General features: G+C 41.3%; 1 protein-coding gene and 1 long non-coding RNA gene across 2 annotated transcripts in view; one reads left to right on the forward strand and one right to left on the reverse strand.

The window, feature by feature from the left end:
- Positions 1-2,314: 2,314 nt before the first annotated feature.
- Positions 2,315-11,668, reverse strand: LOC118387933 (ornithine decarboxylase antizyme 2). The gene is given in 6 exon segments (XM_035776783.2): positions 2,315-3,810; positions 4,616-4,701; positions 4,796-4,968; positions 7,628-7,714; positions 7,716-7,767; positions 11,386-11,668. Coding segments are annotated over 6 exon segments (663 nt in total). The 5' UTR covers positions 11,517-11,668; the 3' UTR covers positions 2,315-3,676.
- The window catches only part of LOC118387934 (uncharacterized), a 30,598-nt gene continuing 24,850 nt past the window's right edge, over positions 11,616-17,363 (forward strand). Inside the window, exon 1 of the long non-coding RNA XR_004826470.2 lies at positions 11,616-11,753. This is a non-coding gene — a long non-coding RNA (uncharacterized LOC118387934). The remainder of the gene's footprint in view (positions 11,754-17,363) is intronic.

Raw genomic sequence — 17,363 nt, forward strand, 5'->3', positions numbered from 1 at the left:
TATACAGAACAGAAAAATAATTTTTCTCTCTTCTGTATCGACTCGCAAGCTAATAGTTTCCTTCTCCTCTGTGAGCTTTGCTTCGTCCCCACCGTCCCTAGGGTTGCAAGATTCCGGTAACTGCCCAACATTCCAGGTTTTCCAGAAATCCCGGTTGAAACATTTGTGTAATCAGGAGGGAGAAAGCAGGAAATCCAGGAATCCTTCAACTGGGATTTTTGGAAAAGTTGTGAGAACATTTGCAATCTTACCTGCCCCCAGTCGTGTACTCTACCTACCACTGCCGTGGACTACAGTAACTGTCTAGTCATCAAGTGGACGCTTCGCTTCAGCTTTAGTGTTGTGTTCTGTTTTTTTTGTTGCACTTATTGAAGAAAAAAAGATGTTGAAAATAAAAAAAAGTAATGTCTATAATTTCCTATCATGCTACTACAACATATGGCATTTTTCTATCATTTTAGTTGTCTATTCTATTTTAGTCATTAGTTATTATTTTATGTGGCAACTTTTACCTGATGCTGTCAGCCTGATTGAAGAGTTTCATTGCTTCATATTGTGATCTGAAATTTTATACATGGTATAATAATACTTGATATGCACCTATTAAATATTTTGATTCCAGAAAAAATGATTTTCTGTTCAGTTTTCTTCAAGCCCAAACTGGGCTTCTGCAGGCCTCAGCAGAAACATTGGGTTCTGGATGCCATTCATGCCAAGAGGATATATCTTCCCCTCTGTTCCCGTCACTCTACCTCATATTCAGATTCCACCTAGTTTCTGCTATATTGCTGTTTCATAGTGCTATAACATCTGTGAAGGACTGGAGAAACTTCCATGCGTTTACACAGGCGGCCTAATTCTGATCTTCTGCCACTAATTGGTCTTTTGACCAATCAGATCCTTTGCCAATAATTGGGCAAAATATCAGAATTGGACTGCCTGTGTAAAGGCAGCTTATCTATATATAGGTTAGTCTGAGATTGAAAATGTTAATGCGTAGAGGCCCCAAGTATAGGTAGGTAGGTACCTAATTACCTACTCGACGACTCAGCTGATCAGTGCAGTAGAGCCACAGCCAGGCGCTGTGCTATGGCCTGGTTACTATACGAAAAAGTTTCTACGGTGAAAGTGTAAATGGTCCCGAACGCTGAGCTGAGTATACAGGATGGAATGTTAGACTTTCTGTGCCAATGACTGCAACATAATGGTTCCACTTTTAAAACTCAGACAAACCCACGGAGAAGGTGATCACAGAATGAATTAGGGTAGAATAGAGCCAGGTTTTCACCTCTGGACTCTGCAGGTGTTATGGCATACATACAAAGAACATGAGATGTAGAGGCTCTGCAACGTTTACATTTTAATGATCAGAGATAAACCCATTGAGAAGGTAGTCACTGTCTAAGTTTGTCTTTGTAAAGGGACTAGGGAGAGAGGATTATTTCACCCTTGGATTCTGCAGGTGAAACTAAAGCAGCCAGGTAATCTTGGTCGAGGATTTCTCACCTTGATCGTGCAGGTAAAACGCCATACATTCAAAATGGTGCAGGTGATAACGAGGAACATTGTTGATGAGCTGCCCCCTAGTGGAGTAACATATTACACTTTTCAAGCCTCCAATAGTACACTATTTCGCTTACTGCACAAACATTACTAGGGCTGTAATTCTGATTCTCTACCCTTCTCCAGAAGTGTGCACTAGTATGCATTTAAAAGCATTGGACTAGCTGGCATTTCAACAACATTCTTCACACCAGTTCATTACTTTAAAATCCATGGGTCTACGAGTGCATACTTTTGGAGAAGGGTAGAGAATGGGAATGTAGCCCTAGTGTGCAGACAAGGGCCTTTTCTCAATCTCTTGATTCTACACATCCTCAAAATGCATCGGAAGGCCCGAAGGGAGTGGACCTTCACCCTCTTCCTCCAAAGCAATTGATTTAAGCCATTTGAACAACTACAGCTGCGTTACACAGGGAGCCCAAGTATTGGCACAAACTTGGATTTGTCAAAAACACCAATTTGTGGCATAAGATCAGAGTTGGCTGCCTTTCATTCAATCAATTGCATTTCACTCAGTGTAAATATTCAATCAGAGATGTTTGAACTGTCAAAATGTGTTTTTGCAAAGAAATACTGAACAGTAACTAGCATACACTTGTGGTCAACTTCTGGAATAAGAACCACTGCTCCATGATCATGCAAATGTGTCACATCTAAATGTAAAGTGCATTAACAAAGAACAAGACTTTACAGAATAGGGAGAAGGGAAAAAAATCCATAAGATTATGTATCGGAGACAAGGAGGCAATGCTATTTTTCTTACTTTTATTATCACAGGAGCACAATAGGTACCACTATGCAAGGTGAACATCAAACTTAAACTCCACGAAGAATCAAAAAGTTAAATGGAATGCTAGTCCAAAAAAAAAAAAATCTAAATTGAAACATCACAGCAATTTTATCCAAACAATGGTACAGTCATTTTCAGATATACATGAAAGAAAAGCAAAAAGGACTTTTTTTGGGTTGCTTTGAACCAATCACAATCCATCATTTTACATGATATTTACTTGTCAAATTGAAGCACCCAAACCAGTTACACATAACAGCATTCACATGTGCTAAAGTTTAAAGGGCTATTATCCAGCAATGAAATACCAATAATGGAGCTTTTTTGTTGTTGCTTAACAGCAATGTTTACACACATTACAACATTTGTCAGAGGACTTGAGTGCTTTATCAAAATGTTTGTCACAAAGGTGGGGCGGAAATGTTTTTATAGCTTAGCCAATGAAATAAAAATCTTAAATCGAATATAGCTAATGAAATAAAAGCATATATCATAGCCAATTAAATTAAAAGCTGGAGTACCCAAGTGTAAACCTGATGCTGTTTTTTTTTACATTCAAGAAAAAAAGAAAAAAAAAATCCTCCTTCCACCTTTCAACACAAGAATAAAACAAGACAATCGATTGATGATAATAGTTATGAGAATTGCAATATGCTCAAAGTCCGTAAAAACATGGTTCCCTCTTAAGTAATGAACAAAATACCAATGAAACCTAAATAATAAAGAACTTAAAGGGATGCAAGAGAGAGAGAGAAATGTCAGCCAAGCTGTGAAACTGGGGGATACAATATCGAAACTAATCATCCACTTCCTTTGAACAAAAGCATAGAAGGCTGTAAGCACTTGGGTCACATAGGAGAGTGGGGTTTGGTGGAGCAGTGGGTAAAGGGGTAAGCCTGGATCCCAAACTGAATTGCTCCGTTTCACACAATTGTTTCACTTCACAATTGTGGTCATCACAGCATGGCCATCAGACTTCAGTCTGGCTGAACCATCTCTTCATTGAAACAGTTTGTGAAACAATAGTGAAAACAGCACAATTCAAGTTGGGATCCATGCTAGGCAGGGGGCTGTTCCAATAAGCAGGATCAATGTGTTACTTAATCAGCTAAATGTCTTAACTAAACATTTGGAAATTACTTCATCATTCCTAGAATATAGAATTGAAATGGTATGACTGACTCAACCAATAAACCCGTGCTCGGGTTTAGCTTTCTGAATAAACCAGAAAAATCAAAAGATGTGCCTATATCTGGCTGTTTATCAAAGTTAGCTGGCTAAATTGATGATTCTGTTTCCTGGAACACCCCACAGGGGTCAGAGCTAATCCTCATCGGAGGAGGAGTCCTTGTCGAAGTTGTAGGCCATGAAGAAAACGTCAGGTCGGAGTGGGACAAGGGCATGGCCCGGTTTCACTATCTCGAAGCCCAGAAAGCTGAATGTGCGCACAAGTTTAGCTGTGGGGACACACAAAGACACATATTAGAAGAAATACCATCAAGGACGACCTTCCATCATAAACAGTGAACTCTAAAAGTATTGGGACAGTGACACAATTTTTTATTTGGGATAGTCCTGATTTAATCGTGAATAATGATGAGTGAGAAAGTTAGATGCACAAATATCATACCCCCAAGACATACTTGACCTCTCATTATTTCAATAACAGGGGAGGTTGGCATTTTGGGAGGTAGGATGTTTATGTCTGCAATTTTCTCACTCCTCATTATTCACAATTCATTCAGGACTATCCGTAATCATGGTAGCATCCACATTAATGCAGAAGTGTTTAGAAACATTCTATTCTTATTTACAATTAAAAGTGACTCCAAAATGGCACAATAGTTATTTATCATTCATTTCTTTAGGCACAAAATAATCTGAAACACAACCAAAACAAACAGCAAATGCATCCATGTTTGTCAGGTCACAAGCTTGATGTAATCACTGCGTGCAAGGAATATGGGACCAAATACTAGACGTTGACTACTTTAATACACATACAAGTGAATTTGCCCCAAAACTTTTGGTCTCCTAAAGGGGGGGGATACCTAGTCAGTTGTACAACGGAATTCAACTGAAATGTGTCTTCCGCATTTAACCCAACCCCTGAATCAAGTGGATACCACGAAATTGGGGAGAAAAAGGGGTAAAAAATAAAAATAAAAAAATGATTTCATGTTACTGTCCCAATACTTTGAGCTCACTGTGTGGATGCTTATCTATTTGAGATCATAGGTTTGGTGGACACGCTTATCGTACCGCGATCATCTCTATTCTTGTAAAAGCAGACGAACACGCTGACAACTTCAAGATGTTCTTCCGCATACTCCAAAAGAGCCGCAAAACTGTAGAGAGAGAAAGGTAGGCAGGGCTAAATAGACAACATGAGATTATACACACACACACACGCACTTTCACATACAGAGCACAGGCACACACCTCTCCTTGCTGCCCTCGGGGAGCGGGTCCATCGGTATCTCAACATACAGAGCGTTCCCGCTCAGCACAGCGCCCCAGTGGATCACCTTGGAAACAGTGGGGCGGCTCTGGAAGCGGAGTATCCCGGGGCGACCGTTCCCCGCCGGCTCCTCTGTCACAGTCAACTTCCGGTCCTGGAGAACCAAAATGGGAAGGAGGGAACGTTAACCAATCATTTCACTTGAAGAAGGGATCATTAATGAACCAACTCCCTGGGTGACTTCAGGATTGTGTTCACTAGGGCACACCAACAACATTTTTGCAATTGAAAAGTAATATCCGTTTTAATTTCAAGCAGTACTTCACTTTATATGCAAATCCTGCTAACAGCTTCTAAAAGGGCTCGGTAGAGTTTGCGGCCAACCAAATAATTATGAATGAGTAACAGCGTTTTCCATTCGCGCAGGTCCTCAGCTAATCAGCCGGTACCAGACTGATTTTCAGCTGGCTACTTCTTCCACTTCATACTAAATTAGGGTACTTTTCATTCAAAAGTTTCAATTGGCTATTTTGTCGAACCCTCTCCCGCTAGAATAGAAGATGCGTATCGTTCAGCAACCTATCGATAGCGCCTGTCAGTCACAAAGCAAGCGATGACTGGGAAACTCACGTCTGCCGCCTGATCGCCTCCCAGTACAATGGGCAGGCACTGTGGTTGGTTTCAGTCAAATTTATTTACATGGAGGAGGGAGAGAGAGCAGAATGCTTGTGAATTTGCACGTCCCATGTAATGTGGTAACAATGAGTTGAAATCTACGATTTAGCCTAACTATTATTTTCTAGGAAATGTTTTTTATTTTATGTTTCACATAGCCTGTCAAACACAGTCGTGGCGCATAGTATGCTATTTACTGTGCTATAATTGACAACTGAACAGCAAGTGTTGACTACTTTATAAAAGGTGTCGAACTGCCTGAATAAAATCGACCTCCTATACCCCTTTGCCATTCATAAATCATGCAACGTGATTATATATATCCATGGTATCGCATCGGGACAATTAAACCAAAGGATTTCCGAGCTTACCTTTCCTAGGACATTGAGGCTTGCCCAGGCAGTGACGAAAGTGACCAACTCTCACCTCGCTAGTCAGCGTATCCTACCGAATATTGACCTTAATAGGGAAGCAACTAAATGTATTAAATTTGCCTAACTTTATCATGATGGAAACAGAACATTTGTCAGCCAACTTTCCAAATGTTGACTAAACAAAATATGCTAGGGATCTTCTTGTGTCTGAGAAATGTTGGTGGAAACACTGCGTGAATACTTTTTTACAATAACCACCATATCGAAGTAAAATGCCGTCGCAAAAACCATCAAGCGCTATGATGAAACTGGCTCTCATGAGGACCGCCAACAGGAAAGGAAGACAAGAGTTACCCCTGCTGCAGAGGATAAGTTCATTGGAGTTACCAGCCTCAGAAATTGCAGCCCAAGACAACTCAACATCAACTGTTCAGAGGACACTGCGTGAATCAGGCCTTCGTGGTCGGAATTGCTGCAAAGAAACCACTACTAAAGCACACCAATAAGGAGAGACTTGCAGCAACGGCTCAGCCGCAAAGTGGTAGGCCACACAAGCTCACTGTCCTCGGTTGCAACACTCACTATAGAGTTCCAAACTGCCTCTGGAAGCAACGTCAGCACAATAACTTTTTGTCAGGAGCTTCATGAAATGGGTTTCCATGGACGAGCAGCCGCACACAAGCCTAAGATCACCATGCGCAATGCCAAACGCCGGCTGGAGTGGTGTAAACCTCGCCGCCTTTGGAGTCTGGAGCAGTGGAAACGTGTTCTCTGTAGTGATGAAACAAGCTTCACCGTCTGGTAGTCCGATAGACTAATCTAGGTTTGGCAGATGGAGATGCTACCTGCCCCAATGCATAGTGCCAACTGTAAAGTTTGATGGAGGAGGAATAATGGTCTGGGACTGTTTTTCAAGGTTTGGGCTAAGCCCCTTAGTTCCAGTGAAGGGAAATCTTAACACTACTGCATACAATGTCATTCTAGACTATTCTGTGCTTCCAACTTTGTGGCAAAAGCTTGGGGACAGCCCTTTCCTGTTTCAGCATCAAAATGCCCCAGTGCACAAAGTGAGGTCCATACAGAAATGGTTTGTCGAGATCGGTGTGGAAGAACTTCACTGGCCTGCACAGAGCCCTCAACCTAATTAACCCCATCAAACACCTTTGAGATGAATTGGAACGTCGACTGCGAGACAGGCCTAATTGCCCAACGTCAGTGCCCGACTCACTAATGCTCTTGTAGCTGAATGGAAGCAAGTCCCTGCAGCAATGTTCAAACATCTAGTGGAAAGCATTCCCAGAAGAATGGATGCCGTTATAGCAGCAAAGGGGGGACCAACTCCATATTTTGGAATGAGATGTTCGACGAGCACGTGTCCAAATATACTTTTGGTCATGTAGTGTCTTTTCAATAACCAAAAATATTGTATTTTAGCTGTTTGAAGCTGGTGTACAAAACCGAATGTAAAAGATAATCGAAACTTAACAGAAATCATAGAAATAGCGCACATAGAACATATATACCGCTTCTTAGACTTGTTTTAAATGATAATGACATATCTATAAGTCACATTTCTATGTGCATTTTGTATGGATGCCCAAAAAGTTACATATGCAGCTTTAAATTGTAATATCTTAAATATATTTTTGCAGTATGCAATGAGTGTGTGTCATGTCCTGGTGTGTCAGAGGAGTATGCATAATATGAAAGATTATATTATGGTTGCATTTGCATGAGCGTTGTTAAATGTGTGTATGTACTCACAGAGTAGAGCGGCCGAGCTGAAGGAGTGTGATCCCGTTGACCATTCCCTCGCCCACCTGGGATCTTCAGGGGTGGGAGAGGGGCATCAGGAGCACCACAGAGGCCCCGGACCGCGGGTACTACAACAGTGTAGGGACAGGCTAACAGGGAGACACACATATTCATATTTAATTGTTATTTTTAAGCTTTTGATTGCAATAGGACTCTGAACATGCGGGATAACGTTGCTTAAATCTTGTGTTCCCCGGTGTATTTTAATTATTTGGTGCAATACAGGCCGACGTATCAAGTGCAAGTAAAATTGGTAACCAAAATACTGATTGTGTGATTTAATTCACCCTCAAAGCACATTATAGTTGGAACTGTTGTCCAAGGAGGCAGTGGCGTGTATTCATGGGTGCCAAGTGAAGCCCGGCTTCCCTCAAAAAAATGACAAAGAAAAAAACCTATACAATTGTCTCTTTCGTATCTGTTTCATAAATGTTCCTTCAATTCACAGGAAGCTTAACGTATCTCACCAGAGAAAGCATCAGAGTGAGCAAAATAGAGCCCCTCTGTCTCTGTAAGCAATCTATCTGATGCTGTCTGGTCAAAAAGAGTATGACATTGTTGCCACCTGTAGCATTGAATGCAATGGAAACCAGTGAGCATTTGGCCTCCCTTGATAAAAAAAAAAAAAGAAGTACAAAATAGCCAATTGGCGTTGAGCTAAACAGTGTGCGCTCAACTGAGAATGGTCCTGGCGCACCCAAAAAATAAAGTGGCAAGGAAAGACAGTTCAGATTTGGCTTCAGTCCAATCACATCTACAGCAAATCGGCATCGAGAGGAGATTATTATTATTTTTTTTAAATTGTTTCATCGTTGCCCTCTGGTGTCTAGCTAGCTAGTTAAAATTGGCCCTTTCCTAAATTAGCCATGGATGGAGATTGTGATTTGGTTTTACTTCATTCTCTGTACTGACCAATGATTAACAGCGATTTTGATCCAAAAATAAACTCATACATTGTGCCCCTGGCCTGAGGGAATGTAAGTTCAATATGTGCTCGATGTAGTAGGCTAATGCTCGCTCGCCTGGCGCATTTATGTCCTTGAAAGGAAGTTAAGCTAGCGAGCAAACATTTTAGCCAGGTAGCCTAGGACAACAAAAAATAAAAGCATGTGCTGTATAACTGAGTCATAGACGTTTCGTCAACATGAAAAGACAAGAGAATGGCATTGGTGTTTTCATACAAGTAGGGTGGGTCAACATGTTTTTTTCTTGCACAAATACACAGAAATCAGAACCATAGACATCCACATCATGTTTGACTTACGTTGATTGGACCAAATTGTTTTAGGCATTTTTTTGTTGTCACTGTACTAAGCATAAGTGATTTGATGATGAAGTTGAAATGGAGCTGGAATAGTCGATGCAGCTCCAGCTCTTTGCGACTTGCGGTAACTCTGTGGTTCTAAATCGATAGTTGTTTAATAGTCCGAAAATGTAGGTCACGTAACTGTTTGTTACATACAATATGCTTTGTGGACTGTACCAAACAGAGGTTGGTCTCCGGTTTTGTGATGAAACAAAAGGTGTGCTTTCATTTACTCTACCACTGGGTCTTCTTATTGTCTCGGCCTTAGGCCTATATATCACGGTCACAAATTGTATCGGTCACATACACATATTTAGCAGTTATTGTGGGTGTAGCGAAATGCTTTATCACAACACATAGGTTGTAATATGGCTTTAAATTGTTTTCTCTGGGTTGATTTGACCCACACACCACTACTGCATGTAGGCTATGCGAGGCTATCCCTTCATAATTGTGATACTCATCGAAAGGCGAGGTCAGTACAGGTGCATCAAAGCTGGGACCAAGAGACTGAAAAATAGCTTCTATTAAATAGCCATCACTGCCAGTGTCCACCTGATTATGTAACCCTGCGAATCACTTGTTAACTTTAATACTGCTTTACTCATCTCATATATACTGTATTCTATTCTACTGTATTTTAGCCCGTGCCACTCCGACATTGCTCAATCTATTATTTATATATTTCTTAATTCCATTATTTTAGATGTGTGTATTGTTAGAAACTACTGCACTGTTGGAGTTAGGAACACAATAATTTCGCTAAACCAGCAATATCGGCTAAATGTGTATGTGACCAATAAAATTTGATATGGCTTCAGTGTGACATATTTTGCCCTATAACCTAAAATTGTATTATTCCAAGGCAAAACTACATCATGAATAAACATAATCCACCATGTATGTGATGGATAGCATTAAATGGCACACGGCAGGTTGCCTAACGCCCTTCGAAGGGGACACCTGGAGGCTGCCTTGCATCAGGAGGGCACTAGTGATGGGTCATTCGCGAACAAACGACTCTTTTTGAACGGGTATTTTTTGGTGAACGTCAGGAACCGAACCGCATCGGTGAAAGAGCCATTCCTTTGGCTCCCTGACTGCAACTACAGCAGTTTGATCTAAACAAGTAGAAGTTTTTCTGCAGATAAATTACAAAAAATATATGTAAAGAGGGTGAACCCTCACCGCCTAAACAATAAATAGTGGGGAGAGCGTTTCAATCTGGTCCTCACTAATTTTCTCTTTTCTTTTTTTTTTGAGGGGGGTGGGGGGTAACATTTTATTTGAACGCGCATTTCACGATCTGATAGCTTACCTTTTGGGCTATACGTTGGCTATCTGTACCTTTTCCAGGGTTCAAGCATTTTGAAAAAAAGAGCCGTTTAGAAACCGGCTCACTGAAAATACTCGGAATGCACCACGATGGGGAAAACGTGCACGACGAGGAAAAACGTGCCCTATCTAAACTGCGTATCTGTCCGATGACAAATTAACTTGGTCAAAAAACTGCCAATGATCGCTACAAGTCAAACGTATAAATAGCATACACTACATGTAATAATTAATTAATCCCAATTAGATAGGCACCATTATTTAATTTATTCATAGGGGTTGGCTGATTAATTAAACAATACTTTGACAATATGACTCCAATAATGTTTTGTGTGCATCCTTTTGAGGGACGAATAGTATAACGGTTTAACGTTACAACGTAACCGTAAAAGAGTTTGTGACGTCAAAAATGGAGGAATGACGTTGCGTCACTTGGGCCTTTTGATTAATAATCAAATGTGTTTAGAGAAAAGGTAACAATGGACGTGGATTCCGCGTGTTTCTTCCGTTTCAAGTTGCTCACCCATGAAACAAGCCATTCTAATGACCGTTTCATTTTGGGGCCTTTTAACTCGTTGACCTGTGAGTCAACGGTAGCAAGCTACCTGACGATGCTATATGCTTTCAGGTGGCAAGCTAGTTACACAGCTAACGTTAACGCATCTCATCTAGCTAAACTACAAAACGACGTCATTGGCAACCATTGAAACAAATGGAAATAAAATGGTTGAGGTGTTCCGTTAAAAAAACAAAAACGTGGTGATGGATATAGCTAGGCTTCCTAGAGGACCTTGATAATGTAGCTAGGTTTTAGCCTAGGGCTAGCTAGCTTAGGATAAGCTAAAGGAGAGGACTAACCTTAAACAGTAACGTTCTAATTCTTCACTCCAAATTAAATGTATGACATGTTTCATAGATTACTTATCTAGCTAACCAGTTGTGGACAAATAAATATTTTACGTCATAAGAAATTAAATCCCAGTTTATATTAGTGGCTACTTCCTCGTCACTGAAAAAAAGCACCATCCCCCACTTCACTTCGCTATTTTCTCCCGTCTTCACTTACTTGCCAATCATGTCACAAATATTAACGTTACTACTTAAATCCGCCATTGTAGTACAGAACTGTGGTTTTCCTTCTTTCTCGCGAGCAAAGCAATGACTGTTTAAGATCCGCTGGAGGTTGGATTTTACCATCCGGCCTCGGAGAGAGACACGACTGGCTTCTGACTGCTCGCTGCAATGGTCGGCTGAGGAATAGAGCTTGATCACTTCTGAACTCCAGCTATGAGCTACGTAGGGGAAACAAGCGATACGTAGCTAGTTAGAGGTGAAGTTAGCTACATGGGGGCGTCTTCCGTGCAAGTGGAAAAATACCACGGCAAGTAAACTAACAAAGACAGACAGACAGCAGGGTTGATGTTTGTCATCAAGGTGAGACGAGTTGAATGTGCAGTCTCCATGCAACATTGTAATATCATTGATGGCTTGAACACAGTGGGTGAATAGGTGAATTATAACCTGGCTTTATTCATATTATTGTCAATTTAATGTGATACAGTAGCTACATTTGTATAGGTTTGCATATTGTTCCTTTAGCCTCCCCAGCAGTATAAAATACCACCTTGCTTCCCCTGCAGTATAAAATACTACTTTTCCATGACAAACTAGACATTTTGGCTAAAAAAACTTTTTCTCTGTGAACCCAACAGTGGACTGGAGAGACTGCATACCTATGTTCTCGCCGAGCAGGTTAATCTCCTTGGGATGAGGATATAGCCTTTGATTGTTTGTCTGGCTCTAAAATGTGTCAATGCCAGCATGCTTGGTAGATTAGCTTTGAGGAGTAGCTATTTATCTTGGATGCTATTACCAGAGGCAAAGCAAGAATACGTCCCAAATGGCACCCTATTCCCTGGGTGTCATTCGGAACGTAACCCAAGACAAGTCAGTGCTTAAATTGACCCCAGTGACTTTTTACCTTGGAGTAAAACACAACATTCATACATAACTCTGTTGAAAGGCTGACAAAGCAACGGGCCATTACCGATTGCCTCATCCAATCTGGCCACTGCCATTATGATGTGTACTTACCTGTAGTCTTATATTGGTATGTGAAGCCTATGGAGAGAAATGCAGCAACATTCACGCTTTAGGCTGATTAATTTCCTTTCATGTCTTTAGCCAGCCCCAAATCAAAATGCCAGACTATGCTTATCATATTAACCATGGCATGAACTGGGGAATGTCCCAAATGGCACCCTATTTCCTATATAGTGCAGTACTGTTGACCAGAGCCCTATGGACAGGGTGCAATGCCTAAAGTATTTCAGTTCATAATAGCCAACTTGTTGTGATGTTGAGCGGTCTGCTGCTTCCTCCAAGTAAGGGTAGCTGCAGCCCAGTATTGTGACCAGAGTATGGGCGAGTGGGTGTGACGAAAGTAGTGGGTGTATGGAATGCGAATCAGCGAATTGGGCAGATTTGTTCCCACTCAAGAATGTTTGGCGTGGCTGACTAACTAATATTGATAACCGTCTAGATGTCACCTTGATACATACAGTACCAGTCAAAATGTTGAACACACCTACTCATTCAAGTAGAAGGCCACTGTTTTCATCAAAACTATGAAATAACACATATTGAATCATGTAGTAACCAAAAAAGTGTTTAACCAATCAAAATATATTTTAGATTCTTCAAAGTAGCCACCCTTTGCCTTGATGACAGCTTTGCACACTCTTGGTATTCTCTCAACCAGCTTCACGTGGAATGCTTTTCCAACCGTCTTGAAGGAGTTCTTATTCTAAAAAGGATTAAAATAATTCCTCATCAATCTACACACTATACCCCATTATGACAAAGCGAAAACAGGTTTTTAGAAATGTTTACTAATTTATTAAAAATAAAAACTGAAAAACCTTATTCACATAAGGCCCTTTGCTATGAAACTCAATTGAGCTCAGGTGCATCCTGTTTCCATTGATCATTCTTGAGATGTTTCTACAACCTGATTGGAGTCCACCTGTGGTAAATTCAATTGATTGGACATGATTTGGAATTGCACAGACCTGTCGATAGACCTGCACAGACCTGTCGAGCAAAAACCAAGCCATCAGGTCGAATGAATTGTCAGTAGAGTGCCGAGACATGATTGTATCGAGGCACAAACCTGGCGAAGGGTACCAAAAAATGTCTGTAAAATTGAAGGTCCCCAAGAACACAGTGGCCTCCATTCTTAAATGGAAGAAGTTTGGAACGTACAAGACTCTTCCTAGAGCCAGACTTCCGTCCAAACTGAGCAATCGGGGGATAAGGGCCTTGGTCAGGGAGGTAACCAAGAATCCAATGGTCACTCTGACAGAGCTCCAGAGTTCCTCTGTGGAGATGGAAGAACCTTCCAGAAGGACAACTATCTCTGCAGCACTCCATCAATCAGGCCTTTTATGGTAGAGTGGCCAGATGGAAGCCACTCTTCAGTAAAAGGCACATGACAGCCCACTTGGAGTTTGCCAAAAAGGCACCTAAAGGACTCTCAGACCATGAGAAACAAGATTCCCTGATCTGATGAAACCAAGATTGAACTATTTGGCCTGAATGCCAAGCGTCACGTCTGGAGAACCTGGCACCATCTCTACGGTGAAGTGTGGTGGTGGCAGTTTTTCAGCGACAGGGAGACTAGTCAGGATCGAAGGAAAGATGAATGTAACAAAGTACAGACAAATCCTTGATGAAAACCTGCTCCAGAGCTCTCAGGACCTCCGACTGGGGCGACGGTTCACCTTCCAACAGGACAATGACCCTAAGCACACATCCAAGACAACACAGGAGTGGATTCGGGGCAAGTCTCTGAATGTTCTTGAGTGGCCCAGCCAGAGCCGGAACTTAAACCCGATCGAACATCTCTGGAGAGACCTGAAAATAGCTGTGCAGTGGTTCAAAACATTTATTTATTTTTACATTTATTTAATTAGATTTTTTTCTTAAATCTCCCCCATCCAACCTGACAGCTTTTCAGAGTATCTGCAGAGAACAATGGGAGAAACTCCCCCAAATTCTCCCAAAACTCAGTTAAGAACAAATTCTTATTTACAATGACGGCCTACCACGGGCCAAAACCTCCCCTAACCCAGACGGGACAATTGTGCGCCGCCCCTATTGGACTCCCGATCACGGCCGGTTGTGATACAGCCCAGGATAGAACCAGGGTCTGTAGTGACGCCTCTAGCACTGCGATGCAGTGCCTTATACCGCTGCGCCACAACCCAAGAAGACTCAAGCTGTAATCCCTGCCAAAAGGTGCTTCAACAAAGTACTGAGTAAAGGGTCTGAACACTTATGTAAATGTGATATTTCAGTTTTTTATTTGCTAAAATTTTTAAACCTGTTTTTGCTTTGTCATTGTGGGGTATTGTGTGTCGTTTGAGGGGGGTGGGGACTATTTAGTCCATGTTAGAATAGGCTGTAACGTAACAATGTGGAAAAAGTGAAGGGGTCTGAATACTTTCCAAATGCACTGTACATTCTACTACTCAATGGGCATTAAAGGCAACATCACCGGGACACAGTGCTCTTTGCTCCCGCTTGACAAGCACTACTGTTGGCAACGGTGTGGGAAATATCCAATATCAGGGTGAATACAAGGGTAAGCATACAACACATGAAGCAACAGTGCACCCATCAATGCTTTTAATGAAAAACACAAAAAAACAACAAAAGTCAGTTTTATAACTGAACACTTATTTGTGTAAAACTAACAGTGCGACTCAGACAAATCCTCTGGCTTAAAAACAGAAGTCCAAACTCTTGCAGTATGGTAATTCAATGTGTGGTAGTTGCCTGGTAATAAACGGAAGAAAAACAACACGGCTCAATCAAAACCGTCTAACATATAGCAGATCGCTTTCGACACACCCACTCCTTTCCACAGCTCTGCACTGTCACCCTTTGCTGGCTGTAATTAAACTATGACCTACATGTAATGTGTCCTTTGGACCACTAGGCGTCCTCCTTGCATTATAAACACCGGTAACAGTTTTGTAGTGTTCTCGCTACATTGTCAGTTATGTTCAAGGAAGACGTTTGTTTTGTGTTTGAGCAATTGCGTGGCTGGGTATCTGAAAGGTTTAGGGTGACACGACAATTTCAACTTTGGATGGTTTCTCCATGAGTTCATATACTTAAACATGTCAATTGTGAAAACACGAGTTTGATATGGTGCTGAATTGAAACGTGCAAGTCTGATTAATACAGAAAATAGTAGAAAGTATGAGACACAGGTCCTGTCTCCCCTACACCTTCTGCAGCTAGGTGAAGTCTAAACATGCATTCCAAATGACACCCTATTTCCTATATAGTGCACTACTTTTGACCAGAGCCATATGAGCCCTGGTCAAAAGTAATGCACGGAATAGGGTGGCATTTCGGGTGTAGGCAGGCCGATGTGGTAAACAACTGTCTCTCGGTATGCCTTCGCTTATTGTCAAAACAGATTCAGTGGAGTGCAGATCTGGCTTGTACAGGCTTGTTGTTTAAAGCTGTGGAACCACTCCTAAAATCCCTCTGTAATGCAGTGGAACATTATGATTTAAGGGTATGATGATTACCTGAACAGAGGAGGAATCGTGATAAACTAACCTAAAAGGAGCATTTGAAAGCATTTAATTTGCACGAAGAGTGCCTTGGTCCTTCTTGAAACAGTTTGTTAGATCTCAAATTTTTACCACATTTTCCACGATGTGATGACTGAAACCTCCACATTGTGTAATGTTGAATTACAGAGAGATTATAACCAGGAATGTTAAATTGTCGTTTCCTTGCAGAGACTTTCTGCATGCAGTGGCAGTCAGTGCTGTTTAAGATGAGGGAGGACAATTCATTTTTTCATGAGCATGGCCTTATTTCTATTACAGCATATTGGATGACTGTCATTCATATTCCCTTCACCCAGTTCAATGTAACAGTGATCAGTTTAGGCTACCTCATGATAATCAGATTTTCCCTGTACCCATTATGAGGTTGCTGGAACCTAGCCTATAAATGAAAGTTTACAATGTAGTTGCACACAGGTCGAGAGACAATTTTGAGGTGACAGACAGTGACATTCAGTACTGCTTTGCACACTCTTGCCTGCATATAGCTGATATAGGGTGTAATCATTAGTCCAACAGTTGCAAACAATAGTTTCTATTGGACAAATTCCAGTATAATTATCCCCGTTTTGTTCCGTTTGCTTACGCGTAATAAATCTTTTCAACAGAATTGGCAGAATGAATACAGCCCTGATCAGGCGTAAACACAGTTCACTTTCATAGCAGCCACATTGCATGGATGCGAGAAGGAATACACTCTCATCCTCTCACTTCTTCCCTTTGCTTGTGGACTTCAATGCACAACACATCAGCTGTATGTGGCCAGGCTGAAAAAAACCTTTCCAAACCAAACCGCTACACTCTGCCTACATCGTTGTCACCATGTTAGCTAAAGTAAAGTATAGTTAATATAAGTAACGCGTTAGTAAACCTGCTACAATCATGCAGTAACGTTAGTGTGCAGTCAGTAAGCAGTTACACCGGTGGGCCCCCGGTGGCAATAAATGAGTAATACCAAAAGCTTACCATGAATGAATTGGAAGAGTTCCAGCGTTGTTTTGGAAAGTCATAGCCAGCTAGCTAACATAGCATCCCTCTTTCTGAGCAGGGTGTTTCCGTAGGCTAAACTAGGTAGTTGCATTTGCTTGCTAAGTAAGTGAAACTGAAAAAAAAGAAGGAAATCTCTCTCTTGCTTCTCCTTCGTTTTGGAAAAAATACATTTGTTCAAAACTGTTCAACTGTTGTCTTTCTCTCTCTTTGAGTCAACTACTCACCATTTTCTACACTGCAGTGCTAGCTAACTGTAGGTTATGCTTTCAGTACTAGATTCATTATCTGATCCTTTGATTGGGTAGACATGTCACTTCATGCTGCAAGAACTCTGATAGGCTGGATGATGTTCTCCGGAAGTTCTAATTACTGTGTAAGTCTATGGAAGGGAGTGAGAACCATG

The sequence above is a fragment of the Oncorhynchus keta genome, chromosome 9 (assembly GCF_023373465.1).
Source record: "Oncorhynchus keta strain PuntledgeMale-10-30-2019 chromosome 9, Oket_V2, whole genome shotgun sequence".
NCBI classification, from domain to species: Eukaryota; Metazoa; Chordata; class Actinopteri; order Salmoniformes; family Salmonidae; genus Oncorhynchus; species Oncorhynchus keta.